Raw genomic sequence first — 12,174 nt, forward strand, 5'->3', positions numbered from 1 at the left:
CGGGGCGGGCGGAGGGAGAGAGAGGTGCGGGGCGCAGCCGTGCGGGGCACCCGCGAGCTTTCCGTTTGGCCAGCCTGCCATCAGCACAGCAGGGAGAAGCTGGGCGCGGAGTCGGTACCCATACCGCGTTGCAGGCTCTCGGGGCTCGTGTCTCCCCGGACAGCTCCATCTGGGCATCAAAGGTGTGAGATTGCATAGGACCGTGGAGGGACTGGTGGGCTCGACTGGAGGTTCGGAAAGAAAGCCGAGTTCAAGTGCAGACATCTGTCTCCGTCCTGGATATTTCTGATGTGCCCACATATACACGTATTTTAATTTTTATTCTAAGGCGTGGTCCCTTGTTAAAGCAACCTCGACCACCACTACCTACGCATATATTGCACAGCTCGGGGGTAGATCCCTTATGCTAAGTTTGGACCAAAGAACCACGATTTTCTGCTTTTCGACTGGAATTTTAAGAATCGTGGCAACATTTCTAGAATTGGCAAAAATAGAAAAGGAACAAAACTGTCGCCATGATCTCTCCGTGGTGCTGAAGCAGCACTCCTTTGCCCTGTATTGTCAGTGTTTCATTCAGGCTATAGCATTTCCCTTTAGCCTTTACATTAACATCCTAATAGTAAACGCTTTTGACTCTCAATTAAATTTCTGTTAATTGAACGATATGCAAGATTGGGACACGATCTTCGATCTCTTAGTTTTCATATACGATAGCCAGCATTTAAAGCCTTTTTATTTTAGACCAGAATTGTAATTTGGCCATTTGTTCTTGCATTGATTGTGCCTTGGGGTGAAAACAGGGCTGCATTAGAAACCTGTGCTTACGGTGGGTTGGGGCTTAAAGCCGCACCCGGATCTCGGAACTACATTTCCCAGAACCACAGGCGCGCCTCCCGTGAGGCCGCGCATGCTTACTGGAGACACGAAGCCGTAGCTTCCGGCTAGTCGCGTGGTCGCGAGCTGATGACCGGAAGGTAAGTGTGGACTCTCTCCGATGGGTTGCTTTGAGTCCTATAGAGGAATGAGCAAATGCAGGGAGATCAAATAGCTACCTCCTACCCCGGTACTTAAAGGCTTTAGGAAGGCACTGGTGTATGAAGTGGGACTTAGGACAACGCATGTGGTGTCGTGCCTGGGACTTCTTGGAGCTAAGAAAGTCCCGCCAGCGGGGCTTAGATTCGGCAGCTGCCTTAGAGGGCCTCTTCTGCACCAGAATTGCTCAAAAACAAACTATAGCCCAGTAAAGATGGTATGGGAGGAAGGCGTGGCGGAAACTAGCAGTTTATTCTGGGGTTTGCTTTACGCGATACTTTTCAGAGTTAATGATAGTAGCGCGTCTTGAACCCTTTATCAAGGGGAAATGTGTATCCACCCCTCCCCCCCTTTAAACTTCAAAAAGTTTCGTGCCTTCGAGGCTATTTTTAGTACACCCAGGAATTCCCTTTGTGGGCATTTGGTCACCGTTGCAAACCTGTCTACCTTCTGAATTTCACCGATAAACCTAGTGTGCTGGGCCAAGAGTCTTGGGGTCATCCTTTTTAAAACAAATATGCCTCATGACTGCGTTGATCTTCTCATGCTTAGAAAGAGCTAAACTGGGATACTTACCTTGAAATCCCTTTTATTTTGGCAGTTTGAACTTTAAGGTGCAGGGAAAGGATTTTTTTTTTTTTAAATCAACTGTTTTGAAAAAGCTGTCATACTTTTAACCCTGCACCTAGAGTTAACTATTCTTCGTGCTCTGCATGTATGACAGATCTTGCTGTTTGAGTTACAACGTAATTTGTATTCCCAGGCATTTGTGGCATTGTCCTGGCTCAGATGTACCATTGGAATTTGCAATTTTTACTTGATGTCAGTGTGTTCACAACACGTAGCTGAGTTCCTAATAACATGTCTAGCTATGGGTGGTACTGGGTAAATGTATTCTATCTATAGCCTCAAATATTGTTCAGAGGATTCTTATAGTGTTTTTCCTTCTTGAACAAGTATTCTGCTGTCAGCTTTCAGTCCTAAATCTAGTGCTTGAAATAGACAACTCTTTTTTTTTTAAAAGGTATTCCTTACTGAATTATTAAGATTTTCAAGAATGTTAAGTTCTAGCAAAAAACAGAACTAGTATTTTGATCTGTACCAAGACAATTTGTTCATTTTTGTGTCTTCATGTCAAGTTATATACAAAAACTCTGAATATCAGTAGATGATCACAGGAAGAATCATGCCCTAGAGCTGAGGTCCTTATATTGGGAAGTACTTAAAACAAGGTCCAAACTTATCATTTTCCAAATTCTTTAATAGTTGAGCTTAATGCCCACTAATGGGGAAAAAAAAAAAGCCAAAACAAAACACCACAGTTTACAAGTCTTTTCAAAATGGCACTGACTACTTTGACAAAATCCACATTTCAGGTAGTCCCCTCCCTCAATTGCTGCATTTGAGAATATCATCTTAGAAATTTAAGTGGTGTATGATACCTAAAGTGACATAGGGAAATTAGGAAGGACCAGTGAAGTCCTTCCCCTATGTTCTGCGGGCTTTTCAAGTCAGTTGTATGTAAAAGGAGAGAGATAGAGAACTGGGTTGTCCTAAGTTCCGTGGAAGGAGACAGGTTAAAAAAAAGTCTTAAGAAGGAGAAAGAGGGAAAGGAAGCTTCTTGGGTATGACACCGTTTGCAAGGTCACAACGCACACCCCACCGAAGGGCAGACCTTTTCTTCTCAGTTGGTACTAGGTAATTGTTTGGAACATAAACATGTTGAGGCTTGGCCTGGGGTTCTGTTCTAGAGAGCATTTGTCCTCGGACACTCCAGCGTAGCTCCTTCCTATGATCTTCCCCAGGAAACCGCATTGAATCCCAGTCCCTTTTGTACTCAAAATATCTGGCCACCCGGTCTATCTTGCCCCGGTTTCGGCTTAACTGATCCAGCCTGGGGAGAATAAAGGACTTGGGTCTGCTGGCAACAATCAAGTCTTGTTCATAAACAGGAGGTCCCATTTCTTCTCTTCGTAGATAGCAAATGAGCTGATCTTCTTGTGAAATTCCTTGATACTCATGTGGTAGGTTATATTTTTGTGAAGCATCACTTGGGGATTCTGTGCCTTCTTGAAATTGTAGGTTCATCAGCCTGTGTCTTAAGTTCCAGAGGTCCAAGTCACTTTCTGTACCCGATTCAGATTCACTGATAATAGACTCATCTGTCACTAGTACTTCCCCATCTGGCTTTCTGCGCAGAACCTTTCTCTTCATCACTGGCTTTCTGCATTTTTGGGAAGCCTCTGAAACAGTTGATGAAGTGACGCGGCTTCTTATAGGTGGGTAGTGCAGCTGCACAGGAAGAGCAGGTCTCTTTCCTGGTGTCACGGAGGCTTTACTGTAGGGATCATACTGGCTAGCCTTGGCTTCTCTCCTAATATCTCCTTCGCCCTGCCCTGCACAGATATGTGTAAAAGCTGTAGCAGCAGCTAACATTCGTTCTTCTGGATCCATATTGGCCCATTTTTGTCCACCGGGTCCTATCAGTTGTTCCATTGCTTCCTCTACATTATAAGGCTGTCTATAAAAGATAACACTGGTCAGTTTCCACCTCATTAATTGCCCATTCTTGTCTCAGTTTTATAGTCAATTGAAAGTACAAGGTAATAATAAATTCAGTAGCTGTGGTAGAGATGTATTATTACTTGCTCTCATGTCTACTGTTTTCTTTCACTTCCTATTGCCTTGTCACATGTGGCTCCTGTGATGTGGGCTGAGTTCTGGCATATGGAAAGCTTGAGACTACATGTAATGGAGCATGATGCTTGGTGAACATTATGTAACATGTTTAGAGGATGCTTTATGTATATGGCATTACTCTCATATGGTTATTAATCCATGTAATCCTTGCATTTTAGGATTAGTTCTTTTTCACAGGAAGCTTCAAGAAGTTAACTTGCCCAAAAGTACACAGCTAGTAAGTACCGGAGCTGTAACAGTACCTCAGCAGTCTGAATCAGACATCAAAAAAGCAGCATGATGGGGTCTGCACACATACAGCACACATGTGTATGCATATACTCTAAGACAAATCTGTCCTAATAAGAATAACGATCCAAATCAACCACCGAAGCACGCAGTGGTGGATTTCCTGACTGGGCTGAAGGTAGTTATCTGTTGTCTGCCACTTTGTTTCCCTACTTTTTTTTCTCTTCAAGTTGAAAAATACATGCTTATAATTTTAAAGAATTTCCCCTCCATAATGAAATTTCTGTCTAAGAGGCAGTTTCTTAGCAGTTTTTCAGAATTTTCTGTATTCACACTAAAGTTTTTCACACTATAAAGGAGCATGGCACAAAACCTCTGAACTTTGAAGAGAGTTGTGGTGATTCAGCTGTCAGCACATGAAAACTTACTTCACCATGTTGTGTCAAATTTGTCCAGTCCCTTATTGATATAACACAGACTTATAATCACTTGTTAAGAAGTAATATACAGTGAGTATCTTGTAAGCTTTGACACACTTGCACAAGCATGTAGCATAGGTTCAATTTCTAGCATGGGGTTACCTCTAAGTGAGTTTCCCCCCTTCACAGTGGTGTACTATCAAACTTGCCCATCCTTGTAGACTATTCCACAATTAACTGTTCTCAAGCACTTGAACATGTGTTAGTTAGCAATGCCTTTCCCCAAGGAATATAGCTTAGTGACTGAGGGACTGCCTAGAATACAAGAGGCTCTACGTCAAATTCCTGTGGTGGTGTCTCCACCGCCCCGCCCCCCCCCACCCCCCCACCCCCCGGCTTTTTCTGATAATTTAAAAATATAAGAAAAGGCATTTCCCCATATTTCTGCTAGTAATATTAGTGTCACTTATAAGACTTAAATGTTTAATCTACCATAAACTCATAAACTCCATTTAGTCATAGTTGGCCTTAGAATGAATATAGAAATGCTCACCAAGTAACTACAAGTCACAGATTAGTTCAGTGTTCAAACTGGTATTGTTGCCCTTTGGTTACTGAAATACACCAGAAATTTCAACTTTCAGATCCAAATTATGTCAGACTAACTCTTGTATAACTGTTACAGAAGTCTTTTAGGAACATATGAAATTGTTTGTAAAAAAGCCAGTAATTATTAATTACCTTTTTTCTGCCATTACAACTACTTAAAGTAAGAAAAATTTGTCTCCAGGTTCTACTTCCAATGTGAAATATAATCATTGATTGTATTTCTTCAATTAAGATAGCTTCTATTGTGCCACCTTTAAAACAAAACAGAACATTAGATAATATATAGGCCACTTACTTCAAATATTGTAAGACAATAGAAACAGAAGCAGTCATAAGTACCCCATGTAAATAATTCTTACTATTAAAAATACTGGACAAATGTACTGAGAAATCAAGAGGAAATGTTATAGGGAGAAAACCAGTCTACATGAATCCTCATCTTCGTTAGTAAGGAATAGAGAATGAAATTGAGGCATTTCCCTAAATTTTAAAAAAATAGGTGAATTTTTCACTTTTCTTTTGTGAAAGTAGCCAGATAGAATGTAAAAGAACAGAGATGAGCTGGGCGGCGGCAGCGGCGGTGGCGCACGCCTTTAATCCCAACACTCGGGAGGCAGAGCCAGGCGAATCTCTGTGAGTTCAAGGCCAGCTGGGCTACAGAGTGAGTTCCTGGACAGGCTCCAAAGCTACAGAGAGAAACCCTGTCTTGAAAAACCAAAAAAACAAAACAAAACAAAACAAAACAAAACAAAAAACAGTGATGAATCCATAATAAAAAAAACTGGTGTCTTTGGGCACCTTGGGTAAGCAGAACCTACACTTTTAACATCAAATTAAATCTTAGTGTTTTTGTTTGTTTATTTGTTTTCTTGAAATAGTATCTTGTTTGTACCCGACTGGCCTGGAACTTGTGGTCTTCCTGTCTGTGCCTTCCAAGTACTGGGACCATAAGACTGCACTACCATGCCCAGCTTCAATGATATTTAATCATGTTACACTGTCATATCCAAAGGAACTAGCACTGAAACTAATGTGTTCCTTCACTCTTTTCCCACAGACGGCTTTTCTTGTCTTGTCTTCAGACGGTTGTCATGGCTGAAAACACAGAAAGAAACCAGATTGAGAAACTCCTAAGCAGAGTAAAGGAACTGGAGCAGGAGGTGAAAAGACTTAAGAAAGAACAGGCCAACAGTATCAAAGACTCAAACATCAGAGAAAATTCTTTAGGCTCTGGAAAAGCTAAGCGTGCATTTGATTTCAGTGCTCATGGCCGAAGACATGTAGCTTTAAAAATAGCCTACCTAGGCTGGGGATACCAGGGCTTTGCCAGTCAGGAAAACACAAGCAATACCATTGAAGAGAAACTGTTTGAGGCCTTAACCAAGACCCGACTAGTAGAAAACAGACAGACATCCAACTATCACCGGTGTGGTCGAACAGACAAAGGAGTTAGTGCCTTTGGTCAGGTAAGGGCCAGTACCTTGTTTCTTAAAGCAAGTAGTAACAGGAAATCTGAGTGTACACACTGAGTCTTGAGATCATCTCTGAAACAGTTTCCTCTCTCTAATTCCACAGGTGATTTCTCTGGACCTACGTTCTCAGTTTCCAAGGGGCAGGGATTCAGATGACTCTAATTTAAAAGATGATGAAGCCGACGATGTTGCTAAAGAGATCCGTTACACCCACATTCTCAATCGGGTGCTCCCTGCAGATATCCGAGTGTTGGCCTGGGCTCCTGTAGAGCCCAGCTTCAGTGCTAGGTTTAGCTGTCTAGAGCGGACTTACCGCTATTTTTTCCCTCGTGCTGATTTAGATATTGTAACCATGAATTACGCCGCTCAGAAGTATGTCGGCACTCATGACTTCCGAAACCTGTGTAAAATGGATGTGGCCAATGGAGTGGTGAACTTTCAGAGGACTATCCTGTCTGCACAAGTGCAACTGGTGGCTCAGAGCCTGGGTGAGGAGAGACGGCAGGAGCCTTTCCAGTTATGTCAGTTCCAAGTGACTGGCCAGGCCTTCCTGTATCATCAAGTCCGGTGTATGATGGCTATCCTCTTTCTGATTGGCCAAGGAATGGAGAAGCCAGAGATTATTGATGAATTGCTAAACATAGAGAAAAATCCCCAGAAACCTCAATATAGGTAAGTTAAACCAAACTAGTACATCTGTCTCTCTCCCATGATTTTGAAAAAAACTCAACCACTGATTCTGTCTTCATTAAATTGTATACTTTTAGAAAATTTTATGTGTATAGGTGTTTGGTGTTTGCCTGCATATATGCCTGTACACCACTTGTGTGCCTGGTAACCACAAAAAAGGGTGTCAGATATTTTGGAACCAAAATTACAGAAGGTTGTAGCCTACTATGTGGGTACTGGGAATTGCACCCAGGTCCTCTGGAAGAACAGTGAGTGTTCTTAACCACTGAGTCATCTCCCCAGCTTCTTTCACAAACTTCTGATTTGTAGAATGTTGTGAACATGTAAGAGGGGGTGCTTGCTATCTACTAGTTTTCTCATTGTTCTATTCCATTAGTGAGGAAGTAGATATTTGGACCAGGCTTCTAATTCCCAGCTTCTGAAACCATAGGGAAGGTAGAAAAGAGGTTTTTCTTTTGTGAACAGGCTGTGGCTAACAGCGACACCAGTAGTTCATTCTATGAGAATGTCATGAACAAATCTGGATAAATAATGTGCTTTAAATTTTATGGTATGATGGGGAGCCAGTGTCTTACTTTCTTATCAACCCCCATCTTGATTTATTGCCACTTAATACCGAGCAAATTGATCATTGCTCTTATTCCTTCCTTTTAAGAAGCAGTTATAAAGTTGCTCCATATTAAGACAGTGTTGTATTCTTAGATGTTACTAACCATTGACATTAGTAGATCTTCCTCCCCCCCTTAATCTCAACTAAAGCTCAGTATTATAAAAAAGAACTATTGGCTAACTGCTGTGCATTCTCACTTGTTTTTCTTTAGCATGGCTGTTGAATTTCCTCTAGTCTTGTATGACTGTAAATTTGAGAATACCAAATGGATTTATGATCGCGAGGTTCAGGAGTTCAATGTTACTCACCTGCAACAGCTATGGGCTAATCATGCTGTTAAAACCCACATGCTGTATAGTATGCTACAAGGACTAGACTCTGTCATGATAACATGTGGGGCAGGAACAAAGATGGATGAAGCAACAGAATGGAGAAACATTAAGCCCTCTGTCATAAAGCAAACTAGTGCCTTTGTCGAAGGAGTGAAAATGCGCACATATAAGCCCCTCATGGATCGCCCTAAATGCCAAGGACTGGAATCCCGGATCCAGCATTTTGTACAGAGAGGACGTATTGATCACCCACATTTACTCCACAAGGAAGAAACAAAGGCCAAAAGGGACTGTGCCGACACAGAAGAAGAAAATACTGTTTTAGAGAATCCAACAAAGAGGGTCTGTATAATAGATGCAGAGATTAACAGTACTGTATAATCCCAGCAAGCTGAGATCTCTACCAGGATCTAAGAAACAAAATCAGCTAAAATTCTAAAGACTGGCTCTTAAAAAGACCTAACAAGTCTTAAACAGGAAAGGGTCTAAATATTCTCTAATCCCTGTCCAAAAGAATTATGGAATAAAAGAAGCAAAAAGCACTTGTGAGCTATATAAGCCTCTGGAAATCTGTGCCTTGTGTTCAAATTCATTAAAGCCTGACCCCACAAATATCATTTGTTATTCCAAGGCAAATGTAATAACCACTTATCTGAAAGATCTTTGCCAAAATGTCTTGCTTTCTTATTAAATTCCATCAATTAAAGATTGGGTAGATGGGTTTAGTGCCAGATGTGAAGCTACTTGAAATCTACCTAACTCAGTATAGCACAGTATGTTTTTAATGAGGCAGCTAAGTGCAGGAGCTGACAGATTCTTTTTACTAAGGGTAAGAGCAAATATTTTAGGTTCTGAAAAAAATGCTATGTTGCATTCTTCTTATGACCTTTTAGAGATGTAAAAACATTTTTATTTATTGTTAGCCAAGTTCTGGAAGGTTCAACTTTGCAGAACTGGGGAAAAATGTTTTGGTTTTGAGCTAATTGGGTATACTGGCACACATCTATAATCCCAGCCTTTGGGTGGATGCAGGATCAGGAGTTCAAGGCCAGCTGGGCTATAAGAAACTCCTTCTCAACAACCAAACAAGAAAAGACTTTGAAGTCTATGGTAGAAAATACAAGTCCTTTAAAGAGTTGGGAATTAGCACATACTTAGTATGACTACAAAGTGACAAAAGCTTAATTTAGGTAAGTCAATGTGTCACATTCATATCTTTAGGGGCCACTAAGAAGTTTTAAAAGCCAGAAAATTATGCAGCAAAAGCACTACTAATATTCAGACATATGAAATTCTTGCCTCATACCATAGCAAATGAACTTAAAAATGCCTACTTTAGCAACTGTCCTTGCAATAGTGTTATTCACATTTACTAGACATGTTTATAAAAACCAATCAACGAGTAACTAGTTTGTTCTTATGTTCAAGTCTCAAAACATATATGGATTATATCTGGAAACTGCTAAATATAAGGAACACCTGGACAGTTAGAAACAATATTTACAGTAATCTGGTGCTAAGTACTAGATTCCTAGTGATGGAGTATATAATCACAGACTCATGGGATTTTAGAAGGGAAGTAGCTTGAAAAGTGAGGTGACTTGTGCAGAAGTGGTACAACATAATAATAGCTTTTACAACCTAGTAGAGGATCCAGGAGAACAGCATACAAAGTGATTTAGGATTTCTTGTCAATGTAACATTCTAAAAATGACTGCTTTGTTCTTTCATTTTTAAGTCTTAAACATTTGTATGTGTGCATCTCATGGGTGTCCACAGAGGTTGGAAGAAGGCATCTTAACATTCTGTGGAGCTGGGACTGGGCAGTTGTGAGCCATCCACTGGGTGCTGGGATCCCAACTCTGGTCCTCTGATAGAACAGTTTCTTACCTTATTTTGGTTTGCCTTGACTAACAGTATTTGAGTTAACAAAAAGGAAAAACCTAGAAAAGAAAAACAGACTTTAAGAAATAGTACCTATTTAAAAAGTTACCTCCAAAGCCCTAAGTAAAAGGTGTTCTACTCCGGAGTCTGTAGAAGCAAGAGTTCAAGGTTTAAATCTGAGTAAAATCCTTTCAAGAGGTTGCCTGCCTAGGAATCTAAAAGAGAATGGATTCAGTGACCTTATGTTTGGTAGGCAGTCATCACAGAAGCAAAGGAGAAGCCCCCAAATGTATTTTTGCAAAACCACTGAGGTGATATTTATATGAACTCCAAGGTAAGGACTGATGTTGGAAAAATGTAAAGACGGGCTTAAGGTTTACTTTCTACATTGAGAAAGCAGAATTATTTCAATATGTTTTGAAGTTTAATTGAATTTTAGACACTAAAGCCATGAGGATTTTTAATGGCATGTTTACTGGACATCGTTAGTGTTGTTCCTTTGTGTTCAAATTATGTCTCCGTCATTTTACCCCTCAAATGTGTTGATGCTTACAGAGTGAAATGCAACTTTTCATAAGGTCTATAGGTGATGTTCAGTTCCTTTGGTTTCTAATAAAACATGACAATCTCACAAGCTAGAGAGACACACACAAGCTAAACTACCATCTTGTATTTTGTGAATAAATATGGTTAACATTGACCAAAATACCTATCTTTTCTAAAAAAGGCAAAACAAAACAACAACAACAAAACAAACTTAAGCAGTTACCTAGTTACAGTTGAAAGGATTTGGAGGGTGGTATTTTTAACTCTTAAATTCCCGGATGCGGATATAACTGAAATTATGGTGCAATTTAGCCTTCAAGTCAAATGACAAACTGCTCTCTAGAAAAACTTACTACCTGGACACACTGGTTAGCGTGCTTATTTGTATTTATTCACGTTCATCAGCACTGCGTATTGAAAAGCCTAACAAACCTGAAAGGGCACTGTAATAGCCGTTCCTTCGGTTTTACCCGCTATCCTAAATTCTAAGCAAACGCAATGGTGGGCTGGTTGTAGGCATGAGCCCACGAAAGGTGCAACCCAAACGTGAGACGACTTCCCTGCTGCTAGAACAATGAGGACACCCGTAGCACCATCTGGCCGTGGGCGTGCCGAGAGCTCCGCTCCTTCCCCAGGGGACCGGTCCCCAGCCTCCACGCTGACTCCAAGGGCTGTCAGCTCGCTCGGCCTCCGGGCAAGAGTGGCGCACAGTGCACATTGTGACCTGGAGGAACTTGGCGGCCTCTGCCCCGGTGGACGGTTAAGGACGCCCCAGGCAGCGCACCCCGGGATTTACCTTGACCGCAAGAGCCCGGCCAGGGAGGAGAACGCGAATCCACGCGCAGCGGTCCAGGGAAGGAGCTCGGGCCCCCGCCGCACCCTGTCCCAGGAAGTGTCTGTCCACCGCTGCCCGGCTCCGCGTACGTCACCAGCCCCTGTCGCCGCCGCTGCTGCTGCTGCTGCTGCTGCGGGTTTAGTCGTCTCGTCGCCGCTCACGGCGGACCACGGCTTCCCACTCACGCAGGCGAACCACCCACCCTTACTCCACGCAGTCGTTAACGGTCGGCCGTTCAAGTTTAAATCCCGGGGCGAGCCCACGCCCTCGGCCCCGCCCACCAGCTCTCTGATTGGCTTAGGGGCCAGACGTCCTCCACGCCTACAGAAAGATTGGTGCTCGTTTTCTTTCGGCCCGCCCCCGCGGGCCCGGAAGCGGGCTATGGGGCGTGGAGCTGAAGTGGGAACCCGCCGGGCAGTGGCGCGGAAGCCTTGGTCTTGGTTCCCCAGGCGTTGGTTTGGCGGAGAGACAAGGGGCTGGCCCTGCTTCGTGCCCCAGCCGCTCTTGGCCGCAGTCGGCGGCGTCGGAGGTGAGCGGAGGGGAAGGTTCTGGGGCGCAGCTGGCCCGGCTCATACGTAGGCCTCCTCTGCAACCCGCTGTACGACGACGTCTTGACCAATGCCAGCCTCACCCCTCCCGCGGCACGATGTGCTCTCTCGCAGAACGCACTGTTATTACCCTCTTTAGCTGAGCGTACTCTTGACAAAATAAAAAGTATTTTTAAAAATTATTAACAGGCGTTTTAAATTTTTTTTGCATATGTGCCTGAAAAAAAAAAAAGAGGTACCCTAGTGCTGAGGATAAGATTGGAAAAGAG

General features: G+C 42.6%; 3 protein-coding genes across 10 annotated transcripts in view; 2 read left to right on the forward strand and 1 right to left on the reverse strand.

Annotated features, from left to right (window-relative positions):
* Nucleotide 1: 1 nt before the first annotated feature.
* Nucleotides 2-12,087, forward strand: Pus3 (pseudouridine synthase 3). 3 transcript variants are annotated; one of them, XM_076575989.1, is made up of 5 exons: nt 74-182; nt 801-974; nt 6,046-6,454; nt 6,564-7,132; nt 7,972-12,087. In XM_076575989.1, exons 2-5 carry the CDS (start codon nt 964-966, stop codon nt 8,471-8,473), a joined length of 1,491 nt encoding a protein of 496 aa, XP_076432104.1. In that variant the 5' UTR covers nt 74-182; nt 801-963; the 3' UTR covers nt 8,474-12,087. The 3 variants fall into 3 exon arrangements, with proteins under 3 accessions (XP_006979854.3, XP_076432104.1, XP_042136577.2); XM_006979792.4 differs by having other exon boundaries at nt 2-974; XM_042280643.2 differs by lacking the exon at nt 801-974 and having other exon boundaries at nt 77-182.
* Nucleotides 2,273-11,576, reverse strand: Hyls1 (HYLS1 centriolar and ciliogenesis associated). Of its 5 annotated transcripts, none has more exons than XM_006979793.4 (4): nt 11,319-11,455; nt 9,983-10,035; nt 5,121-5,239; nt 2,273-3,553 (listed from the first exon to the last, which is right to left on the reverse strand). In XM_006979793.4, the coding sequence occupies exons 3-4, from the start codon at nt 5,132-5,134 to the stop codon at nt 2,623-2,625; spliced, it is 945 nt and encodes a 314-aa protein (XP_006979855.1). In that variant the 5' UTR covers nt 5,135-5,239; nt 9,983-10,035; nt 11,319-11,455; the 3' UTR covers nt 2,273-2,622. The 5 variants fall into 5 exon arrangements, with proteins under 5 accessions (XP_006979855.1, XP_076432106.1, XP_076432107.1 ...); XM_076575991.1 differs by lacking the exon at nt 11,319-11,455 and adding an exon at nt 10,746-11,188; XM_076575992.1 differs by lacking the exon at nt 11,319-11,455 and adding an exon at nt 10,955-11,084.
* LOC121830792 (uncharacterized) overlaps nt 11,097-12,174 on the forward strand; it is a 40,870-nt gene continuing 39,792 nt past the window's right edge. For both annotated transcript variants that reach the window (XR_006074016.2, XM_076575993.1), the window contains exon 1: nt 11,097-11,886. Coding sequence is in view for 1 of the 2 variants with exons in the window: in XM_076575993.1 (XP_076432108.1) it covers nt 11,097-11,886 (790 nt within the window). In the remaining variant the exon portion in view is untranslated. The remainder of the gene's footprint in view (nt 11,887-12,174) is intronic.

This window comes from Peromyscus maniculatus, chromosome 7 (genome assembly GCF_049852395.1).
Source record: "Peromyscus maniculatus bairdii isolate BWxNUB_F1_BW_parent chromosome 7, HU_Pman_BW_mat_3.1, whole genome shotgun sequence".
Classification (NCBI taxonomy): Eukaryota; Metazoa; Chordata; class Mammalia; order Rodentia; family Cricetidae; genus Peromyscus; species Peromyscus maniculatus.

Bases quoted from the DNA above. Each gene is read 5' to 3' on its own strand.
- Pus3 (XM_006979792.4), top strand. The intron at 6,455-6,563 runs GTAAGGGCCAGT...CTAATTCCACAG, and splicing joins GAGTTAGTGCCTTTGGTCAG to GTGATTTCTCTGGACCTACG. The intron at 7,133-7,971 runs GTAAGTTAAACC...GTTTTTCTTTAG, and splicing joins CCCCAGAAACCTCAATATAG to CATGGCTGTTGAATTTCCTC.